Source organism: Takifugu rubripes, chromosome 14 (genome assembly GCF_901000725.2).
Source record: "Takifugu rubripes chromosome 14, fTakRub1.2, whole genome shotgun sequence".
In the NCBI taxonomy this organism is placed as follows: Eukaryota; Metazoa; Chordata; class Actinopteri; order Tetraodontiformes; family Tetraodontidae; genus Takifugu; species Takifugu rubripes.
The window spans coordinates 14,879,041-14,893,661 of NC_042298.1; the positions used below are offsets into that span (position 1 = coordinate 14,879,041).

Genomic DNA, 14,621 nt, shown 5'->3' on the forward strand with positions numbered 1-14,621 from the left:
GTCGAGAATAGTTGTAACGGAGAACCAGCCAATCAGATCGAAGCGGCCCGAAGACCTCAGGGGGCGAGTTCGAATCCAGCTTGGGGCATTATCAAATCGAAGATATGTGTTTTAAAAATTCACGATAATAAAAATGTTTAAAGAGCATCGCAGTTTCTGTGAGTTTCTGTGAGTTTAATGAGCCACAAACGCTTGCTGCTCTTTTTAGGAGCACAGCAGTCTATTAAAGTGTAGTTTGTATCATAGCATAGTTTTAGTGACAAATTCTAAATTGCAAGTAGCAGATATGAACAGGGAAAAGCTACGTTATCCCCTTATTCTGCTGCAAATAATCTGATGAGATAGGTGGGGAACAAATTCAGTTGGGGATAGACAGATGGAATATTAGTGTTGTTAGTATTATACATGAGTTCTTTAGATATTGTTTTCAATTCAGGACTCTGCCGCCTTTAGTTGGCTTTTGCAAAGACAGAAATGTTGACAACAGTATGGACCAAAGTGGGAAATTCAATTTTATTTAAACACAAACACACTCATAAAACATTAAATCTCAAACTATGTACAGGAGTTAAATATTAAATGTAAAACGATGTACAATAGTGCAACATTAAATCTCAGTGCAACATTAAATCTCAAACTGTGTACAATTGTGCAACATTAAATCTCAGTGCAACATTAAATCTCAAAGTGTGTACAAGAGTGCAACATTAAATCTCAAAGTGTGTACAAGAGTGCAACAATAAATCTCAAAGTGTGTACAGGAGTTAAATATTAAATCTCAAACTATGTACAATAGTGCATAATTAATTTCATAACTATGGACAGTCGTGTAACATGCATTCCTGGCATGTAGTTCATTTTGTCCTTTCCTCCATCCATCTTCGTCTCTCTGCCTCAAAGAAAGGAGTGGCCACAAACTCTTTCCAAGTCATCTCTCGGGCCATCCCCTTGTCCCGACATAGAGAATAGACTTTGGATGGGCAGTAAATGTGTTTACATGCCACTCCAGGGAACCTTGTATGTATATGTGGGCTGTTTGGTCCCTGTTTAAGAGTCAAATGGCAGAACCTGCAGAGGCGATCAGGTGGCTGAGAGTCGGGTCTCTGTCTCCGAGCTTTTTCCTCCACACGCTTTTTGGTGGCCTCCAGCTCCCTCTGGAAAAACTCTGACGCGGCAAATTGTTCAAAGGGCATTCTGGGGTCAGAGAGTCCCTCAGCAGCATAAGTCTGATGCACCTTCCTTGAGCAGTAGAAGTCGCGAACAGGACCCTGCTGATAGAAAAAGTGGATGGAAGATCCATCAGTCCCATACCGAGACTTGGGCTGTCCACAGGCGAGACAGGTTTTCGTCTGTCTCATCTTCTGCTCTGGTCGCTGCTGCTGCATCTCTAGAATGCCCTGCACAATTTTTTCAATGGAGTCCTGCGTCAGAGGCGTGGGCAGGTCGGCTGCTGCTACTGGCATAGCATCTGCACAGAGATGAAAAGAAAAACAATAGAAATCAGATACGGCATGGACTTTGTTTGTCTGACATGAAATAAATGTGGTAACGGTGTATTTACAGCTCTGGACTTGCAGATCAGAGTTATGGATGCTCAGCATCTCCCTTTCCATCTCCACGTCCTCCTCCATGGCTGTGTTAAAGACAAAAATACCGGCTACAGGTTATTAGTAGAAAAGAAAAAAACCTTTTCCCAAAGTTGAACTTGTCACATGAAGGAATTAGCATACCCAGGGGCTCAGCTGGGGCCTTCATGGGATGCTCAGCAGGTGTGGAAGATGTGGTGGACTGCTGCCTCTTCAGCAGGTGCTGCTGCAACCTGAACATTCGTGTACCTGGAACGCAGCGCCTGCCTATGACAAAATGGGCATAGCCATCACCTCTGCTGTCCCAGATCTCCTTCCACCTGCTCTTGGCTCGGGCACCAAATCCAACCAGCTGGTCGTCTTCAGATGAGGCAGTCACTCCATCCCCTCTTCTGGCCTCATAAGTGAGGAGAGCCTGGATTTCTTGGAAACTGAGGGCATAACTCACAAATGACTGGAGGCTGTCCTTACTGTGGCTGTCAGCCATAAAGAGACCTGCTGCCTCCTCGCTCTGCACGTTCTTGATCAGATACACGGTGTATCCTACGTCATTCTGCAAAAGCCATCTGAATGACTTCCCTTTATATTTACCAAACTGCAGGACATAGTCTCCCTGCACCTCCATCTTATCTGAGGGATCCCCCCCCTTTGTCGAATGACGGCCAAAGCGTTCTGCTATACGAGGTAATAATAATAATAACAACAACAACAATAATAATAATAATACTAATACACCACCACACACAAACCCACAGAGACCGACAGACCAATAAGTTTACATTCTGATGTGTAGAATGACAATATCCATTCATAATTTAAGACTTTATAATAATTCTTTACATAGGGTGCTGAAGCACGTCGTTTACAACCCAACTACCGAGATTTCAGTGCCACGACAAGTAAATCGATTACTTGAATAGAAAATATGAACAAGTTCATTCATCACTATCGTGTAATTTAAGACAAGCAACAGATAATATTGAATTAGAATCTCAATGCAACCTTGGCGTTTCATTGGAGCGATCTGGCTATACATAGTTTGTTCTGCACGTTCATATTTCACTGTAATTTGTCTTTAGCAGTCACCGAGGGTGGAATAAAATGTCGACAAAGTTGGCGACGAGTTATGACCATAATACAATATGAAAAACTAGCTTGACAAGATATGAGTATATTGTAGCATGACAAATACATTATAATTTAGGGCCAATTATAACATGTTCCTTGCTAATTTAGGACAAAATTGGCCACAGCCTATGCACAATTACGAAAAGTTTCCTCATTAATTTAGTCGGAAATCAAGCCCAAACTTACCTTCAGCGAAGTTTACCAAAGAATGAACTTTCCGGAGAGGAGCCGCTCTTCATAGAAACGGCAGAACAGCGCCACAGGATGATAGCGGCCGGAAATATATTGCGTCCGTAGTGGTTTAGCACTACCATTGAAAATGAATGGGAAACGGTTTAGGGCCGTTTAGCTAAACAACTCTCGATCCCCGCGCGGGAGGCCCGGGTTCGATTCCCGGCCAATGCAAATACTCTTTTCATTTTTAGCCATTGCGAGGTTCTTTCTTGATTCTTCTTCTCCCCCCTCTCTTACACACGTGTTCCTCGTTAGTATAGTGGACGGTATCTCCGTCTGTCAAGGGTAGTTATTTTTAACCATTGTCGGGTATCAACATCTACACGCTATAGAATAACTCATGATCCCATCTGGAGATGCTGCGCCTCTCTCTCATCTTTTTTTAACAACGTTCTGACTCGCATCGAAAAATTGACTAATATGTACGCATAAAAAGTGTATAAAATGTATAAAAATTTGCTCGTGTGGATAGATAAAAAGCGAGCGTTGGTCTCTGAGCGACCTGCAAATTTCAAGCGGTCGTGGTAGAATTCTCGCCCGCCACGCGGGAGGCCAATGGAAACCACAGCTACTCCACCACCATCACACTCAGCACCAGTGTGCCACAAGGCTGTGCGCTAAGCCCATTCTTCTACTCTCTCTTCACCCGCGACTGCAGACCTTAACACCAGCAAGACCGAGGAGCTCACGGTGGACTTCAGGAAGGCAAGAGGCGAGCGTCTCCCCAGCTTCAAGTTCCTGGGGACCCACATCTCAGAGGCAGAAAAAGTAGATGGAAGACCCATCAGTCCCATACCGAGACTTCTCATCTTCTCCTCTGGACGGTGCTGCTGCTGCTGCTCCATCTCTAGAATTCTCTGCACAATTTTTTCAATGGAATCCTGCATCAGAGGTGTGGGCAGGGCGGCTGTGGGAGGAGTGACAACAGCTCTCTCCATGGTGACTACAGGAACGCTGGTTGTTTTGCTGCCCTCTGTCAAGGAGTACCACAGCTGTTGGGTCTCCAGGAGCTTCTCTGGGCTGGTGTTCAGAGAAGAACTGGTGTTCAACAGCTTTGCCAGATGATTCACATTGCGGGATATGTGAAACCTGGTTGTGGGGCGGAGCAAGCTGTTAGGATCGGCCTCAGACCGATGGACCATGTCACTTTAAACCTCAAAAATATGTACAGTAGTGCAACATTAAATCCCAAACTATGTACAGGAGTTAAATATTACTACCAAATAATAAGAATAATATTAATAATAATAATACACCACCACACACAAACCCACAGAAACCGACAGACCAATACGTTTAAATTCTGATGTGTAGAACAACAATATTCATTCAGAATTCAAGACTTTATAACAATTCTTTACTTACGTTGCTGAAGCACATCTTTTACAACCCAACTACCGAGATTTCAGTGCCACGACAAGTAAATCGGTTACTTGAACATAAAATATTAACAAGTTGATTCGTCACTATCGTGTAATTTAAGACAAGCAACAGATAATATTAAATTAGAATCTCAACGCAACCTTGGCGTTTCATTGGAGCGATCTCCCGATACATAGTTTGTTCTGCACGTTCATATTTCACTGTAATTTGTCTTTAGCAGTCACCGAGGGTGGAACAAAATATTCGACAAAGTTGGTGACGAGTTATGACCGTAATACAATAGGAAAAACTAGCTTGACAAGATATGAGTATATTGTAGCATGACAACTACATTATAATTTAGGGCCAATTATAACATGTTCCTTGCTAATTTAGGACAAAATTGACCACAGCCTATGCACAATTACGAAAAGTTTCCTCATTCATTTATGAGGAAATCAAGCCCAAACTTACCTTCAGCGAAGTTTACCAAAGAATGAACTTTCCGGAGAGGAGCCGCTGTTCATATAAACGGTGGAACAGCGCCACAGGATGATAGCGGCCGGAAATATATTGCGTCCGTAGTGGTTTAGCACTACCATTGAAAATGAATGGGAAACGGTTTAGGGCCGTTTAGCTAAACAACTCTCGACGCTCGGTTTCCGGCCAGTCGAGAATAGTTGTAACGGAGAACCAGCCAATCAGATCGAAGCGGCCCGAAGACCTCAGGGGGCGAGTTCGAATCCAGCTTGGGGCATTATCAAATCGAAGATATGTGTTTTAAAAATTCACGATAATAAAAATGTTTAAAGAGCATCGCAGTTTCTGTGAGTTTCTGTGAGTTTAATGAGCCACAAACGCTTGCTGCTCTTTTTAGGAGCACAGCAGTCTATTAAAGTGTAGTTTGTATCATAGCATAGTTTTAGTGACAAATTCTAAATTGCAAGTAGCAGATATGAACAGGGAAAAGCTACGTTATCCCCTTATTCTGCTGCAAATAATCTGATGAGATAGGTGGGGAACAAATTCAGTTGGGGATAGACAGATGGAATATTAGTGTTGTTAGTATTATACATGAGTTCTTTAGATATTGTTTTCAATTCAGGACTCTGCCGCCTTTAGTTGGCTTTTGCAAAGACAGAAATGTTGACAACAGTATGGACCAAAGTGGGAAATTCAATTTTATTTAAACACAAACACACTCATAAAACATTAAATCTCAAACTATGTACAGGAGTTAAATATTAAATGTAAAACGATGTACAATAGTGCAACATTAAATCTCAGTGCAACATTAAATCTCAAACTGTGTACAATTGTGCAACATTAAATCTCAGTGCAACATTAAATCTCAAAGTGTGTACAAGAGTGCAACATTAAATCTCAAAGTGTGTACAAGAGTGCAACAATAAATCTCAAAGTGTGTACAGGAGTTAAATATTAAATCTCAAACTATGTACAATAGTGCATAATTAATTTCATAACTATGGACAGTCGTGTAACATGCATTCCTGGCATGTAGTTCATTTTGTCCTTTCCTCCATCCATCTTCGTCTCTCTGCCTCAAAGAAAGGAGTGGCCACAAACTCTTTCCAAGTCATCTCTCGGGCCATCCCCTTGTCCCGACATAGAGAATAGACTTTGGATGGGCAGTAAATGTGTTTACATGCCACTCCAGGGAACCTTGTATGTATATGTGGGCTGTTTGGTCCCTGTTTAAGAGTCAAATGGCAGAACCTGCAGAGGCGATCAGGTGGCTGAGAGTCGGGTCTCTGTCTCCGAGCTTTTTCCTCCACACGCTTTTTGGTGGCCTCCAGCTCCCTCTGGAAAAACTCTGACGCGGCAAATTGTTCAAAGGGCATTCTGGGGTCAGAGAGTCCCTCAGCAGCATAAGTCTGATGCACCTTCCTTGAGCAGTAGAAGTCGCGAACAGGACCCTGCTGATAGAAAAAGTGGATGGAAGATCCATCAGTCCCATACCGAGACTTGGGCTGTCCACAGGCGAGACAGGTTTTCGTCTGTCTCATCTTCTGCTCTGGTCGCTGCTGCTGCATCTCTAGAATGCCCTGCACAATTTTTTCAATGGAGTCCTGCGTCAGAGGCGTGGGCAGGTCGGCTGCTGCTACTGGCATAGCATCTGCACAGAGATGAAAAGAAAAACAATAGAAATCAGATACGGCATGGACTTTGTTTGTCTGACATGAAATAAATGTGGTAACGGTGTATTTACAGCTCTGGACTTGCAGATCAGAGTTATGGATGCTCAGCATCTCCCTTTCCATCTCCACGTCCTCCTCCATGGCTGTGTTAAAGACAAAAATACCGGCTACAGGTTATTAGTAGAAAAGAAAAAAACCTTTTCCCAAAGTTGAACTTGTCACATGAAGGAATTAGCATACCCAGGGGCTCAGCTGGGGCCTTCATGGGATGCTCAGCAGGTGTGGAAGATGTGGTGGACTGCTGCCTCTTCAGCAGGTGCTGCTGCAACCTGAACATTCGTGTACCTGGAACGCAGCGCCTGCCTATGACAAAATGGGCATAGCCATCACCTCTGCTGTCCCAGATCTCCTTCCACCTGCTCTTGGCTCGGGCACCAAATCCAACCAGCTGGTCGTCTTCAGATGAGGCAGTCACTCCATCCCCTCTTCTGGCCTCATAAGTGAGGAGAGCCTGGATTTCTTGGAAACTGAGGGCATAACTCACAAATGACTGGAGGCTGTCCTTACTGTGGCTGTCAGCCATAAAGAGACCTGCTGCCTCCTCGCTCTGCACGTTCTTGATCAGATACACGGTGTATCCTACGTCATTCTGCAAAAGCCATCTGAATGACTTCCCTTTATATTTACCAAACTGCAGGACATAGTCTCCCTGCACCTCCATCTTATCTGAGGGATCCCCCCCCTTTGTCGAATGACGGCCAAAGCGTTCTGCTATACGAGGTAATAATAATAATAACAACAACAACAATAATAATAATAATACTAATACACCACCACACACAAACCCACAGAGACCGACAGACCAATAAGTTTACATTCTGATGTGTAGAATGACAATATCCATTCATAATTTAAGACTTTATAATAATTCTTTACATAGGGTGCTGAAGCACGTCGTTTACAACCCAACTACCGAGATTTCAGTGCCACGACAAGTAAATCGATTACTTGAATAGAAAATATGAACAAGTTCATTCATCACTATCGTGTAATTTAAGACAAGCAACAGATAATATTGAATTAGAATCTCAATGCAACCTTGGCGTTTCATTGGAGCGATCTGGCTATACATAGTTTGTTCTGCACGTTCATATTTCACTGTAATTTGTCTTTAGCAGTCACCGAGGGTGGAATAAAATGTCGACAAAGTTGGCGACGAGTTATGACCATAATACAATATGAAAAACTAGCTTGACAAGATATGAGTATATTGTAGCATGACAAATACATTATAATTTAGGGCCAATTATAACATGTTCCTTGCTAATTTAGGACAAAATTGGCCACAGCCTATGCACAATTACGAAAAGTTTCCTCATTAATTTAGTCGGAAATCAAGCCCAAACTTACCTTCAGCGAAGTTTACCAAAGAATGAACTTTCCGGAGAGGAGCCGCTCTTCATAGAAACGGCAGAACAGCGCCACAGGATGATAGCGGCCGGAAATATATTGCGTCCGTAGTGGTTTAGCACTACCATTGAAAATGAATGGGAAACGGTTTAGGGCCGTTTAGCTAAACAACTCTCGATCCCCGCGCGGGGGCCAGTCGAGAATAGTTGTAACGGAGAACCAGCCAATCAGATCGAAGCTTCCCGAAGTCCTCGGAGGGCGAGTTCGAATCCAGCTTTGGGCATTATCAATTCGAAGATATGTGTTTGAAAAATTCACGATAATAAAAATCTTTAAAGAACATTGCAGTTTCTGTGAGATTAATGAGCCACAAATGTTTGCTGCTATTTTTCGGAGCACAGCAGTCTATTAAACTGTAGTTTGTATCATAACATAGTTTTAGTGACAAATTCTAAATTGCAAGTAGCAGATATGAACAGGGAAATGCTACGTTATCTCCTTATTCTGCTGCAAATAATCTGATGAGATAGGTGGGGAACAAATTCAGTTGGGGATAGACAGATGGAATATTAGTGTTGTTAATATTATACTTGAGTTCTTTAGATATTGTTTTCAATTCAGGACTCTGCCGCCTTTAGTTGGCTTTTGCGAAGACAGAAATGTTGACAACGGTATGGACCAAAGTGGGAAATTCAATTTTATTTAAACACAAACACACTCATAAAACATTAAATCTCAAACTATGTACAGGAGTTAAATATTAAATGTAAAACAATGTACAATAGTGCAACATTAAATCTCAGTGCAACATTAAATCTCAAAGTGTGTACATGAGTGCAACATTAAATCCCAAACTGTGTACAAGAGTGCAACATTAAATCTCAAAGTGTGTACAGGAGTGCAACATTAAATCTCAAAGTGTGTACAAGAGTGCAACATTAAATCTCAAAGTGTGTACAAGAGTGCAACATTAAATCTAAAACTATGTACAATAGTGCAACATTACATTTCATAACCATGTACAGTAGTGCAACATGCATTCCTGGCATGTAGTTCATTTTGTCCTTTCCTCCATCCATCTTCGTCTCTCTGCCTCAAAGAAAGGAGTGGCCCCAAACTCTTTCCAAGTCATCTCTCGGGCCATCCCCTTGTCCCGATATAGAGAATAGACTTTGGATGGGCAGTAAATGTATTTACCTGCCACTCCAGGGAACCCTGTATGTATATGTGGGCTGTTTGGTCCCTGTTTAAGAGTCAAATGGCAGAACCTGCAGAGGCGATCAGGTGGCTGAGAGCCGAGTCTCTGTCTCTGAGCTTTTTCCTCCACACGCTTTTTGGTGGCCTCCAGCTCCCTCTGGAAAAACTCTGACGCGGCAAATTGTTCAAAGGGCATTCTGGGGTCAGAGAGCCCCTCAGCAGCATAAGTCTGATGCACCTTCCTTGAGCAGTAGAAGTAGCGAACAGGACCCTGCTGATAGAAAAAGTGGATGGAAGATCCATCAGTCCCATACCGAGACTTGGGCTGTCCACAGGCGAGACAGGTTTTCGTCTGTCTCATCTTCTGCTCTGGTTGGTGCTGCTGCTGCTGCTGCATCTCTAGAATACCCTGCACAATTTTTTCAATGGAGTCCTGCGTCAGAGGCGTGGGCAGGGCGGCTGTGGGAGGAGTGACAACAGCCGTCTCCATGGTGACTACAGGAACGCTGGTTGTTTTGCTCCCCTCTGTCAAGGAGTACCACAGCTGTTGAGTCTCCAGGAGCTTCTCTGGGCTGGTGTTCAGAGAAGAACTGGTGTTCAACAGCTTTGCCAGATGCTTCACATAGCGGGATATGTGAAACCTGGTTGTGGGGTGGAGCAAGCTGTTCGGATCGGCCGCAGACCGATGGACCATGTCTGCGTAGTCTCGATCCACAAGCCTCAGGATGTCCTTCTCCCCATGATGATACTGCAGCAAACTATCAATAGCGTCTTTCATGGGAAGAGTCCAGCGTGTGTGGTCCAAGACAAACACTCGACCACCAGTCTTTATGGGTCCAGTGCGGGCGCTCCTCGGCGAGGACTTCAGCGGCAGGGGCAAAGCTCCAGAGACGTCTGGAACACAAACAAAGCAATAATGCATCCTTAGTAACTCATATTATCGCGATATGGGCTATTGAGAAAACACATTAATATTGATCCCTTAATAACAGAAAGTGTAATATTTAACACATCAAAAAATTGAGATACACTGACCACAACCTAACTAAATCTATTTATTTTCAATCATTCGAACGCCTTAATTCCAACATGCCACTCTGAAAAACACGATTATCGTTGACCCACCCACTGATCTTTCAGGATCCTGGTCATCCTCTGCTGGAATCTCCTTTACACGTCCAGCAGCAGAGAGATGGAAGCTGACAGGTGGCGCAGGGGGGAAGCGACGGCACAGCAGTCGCTGTTGCCCAGCTGGAGGAAGGTGTTGCGCCAGGAGCATCGTCTGGAGCGGGAGGGGGCACAAGAGCCGAAGGCGGATCCCTCTTCTGCATTTTGTGTTTGTCCCAGTCCAGAGGGACCGGACGGCAGCCCGGTTCTCTGGACTCCAGCCCAAACCTTTCTCCAGTGTCTCTGTCAGAGAGGCGAAACGCAGGGTACTTGTCTTGTCCCGTCACTGCCATGGAAGCAGAGTTCAACTCCCACATTAAGGCAGGGTCAAAGACAGCAGGGAGGACGGCGCCGGGCTTCTTCATGTCTACCAGTCGCTGAAAGTTCCACCGCACAACGCCGGTCATGGCCTGGGCCTGGAACAGTTCAGGGGAGACCTGCGTACCCGTGACCCACTGGGCCTGGTGGAAATGGTAGCCCTCCTGCTGAGATGTACCACGGACAGGGATCCAGACGGGGACTTTGGCACCTTCGCCCGCTACGTGGTTTAGCTGAAGGGTCCCTCCGTCCCTGTACATTATCCCCTCAGACAGTTCTGGGTCACTGAGGCAACCACGGAGGATGTGAACCCTCTGAACGCGCCACGTCTTCAGCATGGATGGCTTGAAGAGTGGGACATCGTTAGGGTCCGTGGCCAGGTGAAAGTGCTGCAGAACTCTCTCCACTCTCTCCAGCAGCTCGGCGGGTTGTGGAATTTTAGTTCTGCAGTGCTCTCGGATGTGCCGTTTGGTGGGGTTGGCTGGACGGATTCCGCAGAACTCGTAGGCATCACGGAGCCTCTTCAGGTCTTCCTGATCCACCACAGAGAAGGCGGCAGAAAGGAGCTGGCAGAAAAGGCTGAACAGAGGATGGTGCTCAGAGGTGCACTCTCGTCCAAAGCGCCTCATACAGTGAAACAAGTCTAGTTTCACAACGATGCTGCTGTTTGTAATGTGCCCGTGAGGCGCAGGTGTTGGTCAGCAGTCCAGAGGTGGCTTCTGCAACAATGGAAGGGGTGGTCTTCCAGGCATCCCAGCACAGATGTTCACCAGGGATGCAGTCCGGGATCTTAAATGGAGCGCAGCAATCCCTAAATGCGAGGCAGAGACATAGAAATATGAGCTCTAAAGGAAGAATTGTAACATTAAATATAAAATTTCTTCAAAGACAATGACTTGCAGAGAGCATTTTGTTCAGTTTCAGTTTGAATGACGGCAAACAAAGAAGATCGCTGATCTCACCTGTCCATCCAGTGGTAGCCGGCCTTTTCCACCCCAGCGTCGCTGTACCTCTGGGCCATTCCTTGGTACATCGGTTGCAAGGACCTTTCTGTCTCAGCCTGAACCATCACCCAGGACACAATGAGCCAGTTCTCATTCATCACTGCGAAACTGGACATGGCTCCAGATGCCAGTGTCACCTTCCTTGCCATCTTCCTCGTGTGGTCCGACCTGAAAACCTGCCCCAACGTGCCCTGGAGGAGCTTGGTCAGAGACGGCTGTTGACGCTTGAACTCATCCAGCAGGCAGTCAGTCAGGTAGAATCCGGACACAGACACCCCACCCCAACCTTCTTGGTCCTCGTATGACCTGAAAGCACGTGGCCGATCTTCCATCCTCACGTACTGGCCGATGGTTCTCTGTCCGTACGCCCCAGCCTCGGCATCCCTGACGTTCTGTACAGCGTGCAGATATGCCAGGTGAGCTCGTTCATACTTGAGGTGCATGAGCTCATTCACCTGGTTCGCCATATCAGTCGGTGACTTGCCAGAACGCCGCAGTTCATCCATTACCGACTTGCACACAGCCTTCTTGTAAGTCAGGAATGCAGGCAAAAGGTTAGTAAAGCGCACGGGCAGCTTCTCCACCCATCGAGGGTTGTCAGCGAACCAGTTCTTGCGACAGGCCTTGCAGCAGAGTCGCGAGGAAAAGATCAAATACTGGCCACGGACGCTGACGATCACTCGAGGTCTGCCCACGCCTGCAGAGACCACCTGAGGACGAGGACAGCTATGGAGGCACGGCAGGATGTCATTGTTCCTCAACCTGACCATGATGTGGCTCTCTGGCTTCCAAATGAAAAATGGATGGAGCTGAAAAAAGTTGGGGGACGGGAGCTCAGCCACCATGTCCAGTAGCTCCGGCTGAGGAGGAAGACGCCAAAGAGAAATTGCGTTCCCAGGGTTATGCACTGGTCGGGACCCAGGCCACAACCCAAGTTGTTGAAGCTCCGTCCTCATCCACAGCTTTTGATGTTGTGAGCAGATCCACTTGCTCATGTCGTGGTCAGGGACAGGCATGGGAACAGGAGCTATGGGAACTAGGATAAAGTAAAGAAGACAGTTGAACAACATAACGTTATTATTACTGAATAGACAATTTCAGTGCCCCCGCCCTCACATGATATAAACACACGATACAAGGAAACAAACACGCGCCTCGGACACTTGGTTTCATTCCAGAGCTTACACGTCAGATTTTTTCCATGTCAGTGACAAAGAATCGTGTCAATTTTAATTACCCCGGGACACTTTATTATTGTTCAACACCCCACGGAATGGGGGAAATTTACATGGTTTAACATACCACTCTTTTCATCTTCGGTAGAGTCCGTCAAAGGAGGCACTCTGCCGTCAGAGGTCTGTGCCGTGCAAGAGTCAGGTCCTGAAAACAAGTGCAGACTTGCTATTAAGAAATTACAGTCACTTAACCTGATGACAACATGTAAAGAACAGTCAGCTGTACTTTACAGAGACATCAGGTTGTTCATCAGCCCTAAATAAAAAAAAAAGAAAACATACCTGAAGTTGAGTGGGGCTCCTCTACCTTTGTGAGACCCTCTGTCTCTGTCACCAGGAAGGCCAGCTGTGGAGGGAGGGGCACAGGTCTCTTCCTCTTCACACCTGGTGAAGCTGGAACAGCTGCAGGTACGGTCATTTTCAAAAATGAAATGACTTTATTTAAGGCAGCTGCAGTTAGCAGAACACTTGATTGGATGAACAGAATTACAATGTTTTTACCATCAACTAGTGATGCCTGTAGCTCAGCAGTATCTCCAGGTGGGGCTTTGGAGCGTGTGGTAGATGGAACTAAAAAGACAACATTAGTTTAGTCAGTTCAGATTCAATGAGTTGTGAAGACGCCGTTATTAGTAGAAATTGAAGCAGCCTTATCGTTACTCCTCCTGCTTTTTAGAATTTTACATAATTAAAATTAAAACAGTAAAATCGTCTCATTCACACCAATTGAAATGACAATGTTAATCAGCGCTCTCGAGGCCGAGCAGGAGGAGCATTGGGACTCGGTCAACAAACATGCATTCGCGTGTTAGTACCCCGTGCATCGAAACTGTTTTTCAACGAAGCATGCAAAGAGAACAAAACAAACACTTACCCTCCTCCTAGTCAATATCAGTTCATCATTGCACGGATCAATTCATAGTCCTTACGACGGTTATTATCACACCAACATATGAAGAGTAATATTAAAGGAACTCGGCCGGAACATCATGAACACAAAAATAATAAGATAAGTTTCAGATTTGGAGAGGAATTCTTCATGGAAAGGAACAGAACTCCAGCTCTGAAACCTATTTTTCAGAAACCTGTCTTTGCTCCTGGTGGCACTCTCGGCATGGCGGCTGCTGCTACTGGCATAGCATCTGCACAGAGATGAAAAGAAAAACAATAGAAATCAGATACGGCATGGACTTTGTTTGTCTGACATGAAATAAATGTGGTAACGGTGTATTTACAGCTCTGGACTTGCAGATCAGCGTTATGGATGCTCAGCATCTCCCTTTCCATCTCCACGTCCTCCTCCATGGCTGTGTTAAAGACAAAAATACCGGCTAAAGGTTATTAGTAGAAAAGAAAAAACCTTTTCCCAAAGTTGAACTTGTCACATGAAGGAATGAGCATACCCAGGGGCTCAGCTGGGGCCTTCATGGGATGCTCAGCAGGTGTGGAAGATGTGGTGGGCTGCTGCCTCTTCAGCAGGTACTGCTGCAACCTGAACATCCGTGTACCTGGAACGCAGCGCTTGCCTGTGACAAAATCGGCATAGCCATCACCTCTGCTGTCCCAGATCTCCTTCCACGTGCTCTTGGCTCGGGCACCAAATCCAACCAGCTGGTCGTCTTCAGATGAAGCAGTCACTCCATCCCCTCTTCCGGCCTCATAAGTGAGAAGAGCCTGGATTTCATGGAAACTGAGGGCATAACTCACAAATGACTGTAGGCTGTCCTTACTGTGGCTGTCAGCCATACAGAGACCTGCAGCTTCCTCACTCCGCACGTTCTTGATAAGATACACGGTGTATCCTACGTCATTCTCCAAAAG

The 14,621-nt window shown here is 45.4% G+C and overlaps 1 protein-coding gene across 3 annotated transcripts; it reads right to left on the minus strand.

Moving 5' to 3' along the window:
- Positions 1-9,603: 9,603 nt before the first annotated feature.
- On the minus strand, positions 9,604-11,223 carry LOC115252442 (uncharacterized). 3 transcript variants are annotated; one of them, XR_003890890.1, is made up of 2 exons: positions 10,174-11,223; positions 9,604-9,994 (listed from the first exon to the last, which is right to left on the minus strand). XR_003890890.1 is itself a non-coding variant. In XM_029847685.1 (2 exons), the coding sequence occupies exon 1, from the start codon at positions 11,188-11,190 to the stop codon at positions 10,225-10,227; it is 966 nt and encodes a 321-aa protein (XP_029703545.1). In that variant the 5' UTR covers positions 11,191-11,223; the 3' UTR covers positions 9,604-9,970; positions 10,206-10,224. The 3 variants fall into 3 exon arrangements, 2 of the variants coding, with proteins under 2 accessions (XP_029703545.1, XP_029703544.1); XM_029847685.1 differs by having other exon boundaries at positions 9,604-9,970; positions 10,206-11,223; XM_029847684.1 differs by having other exon boundaries at positions 9,604-9,970; positions 10,202-11,223.
- Between the last annotated feature and the right edge of the window lie 3,398 nt (positions 11,224-14,621).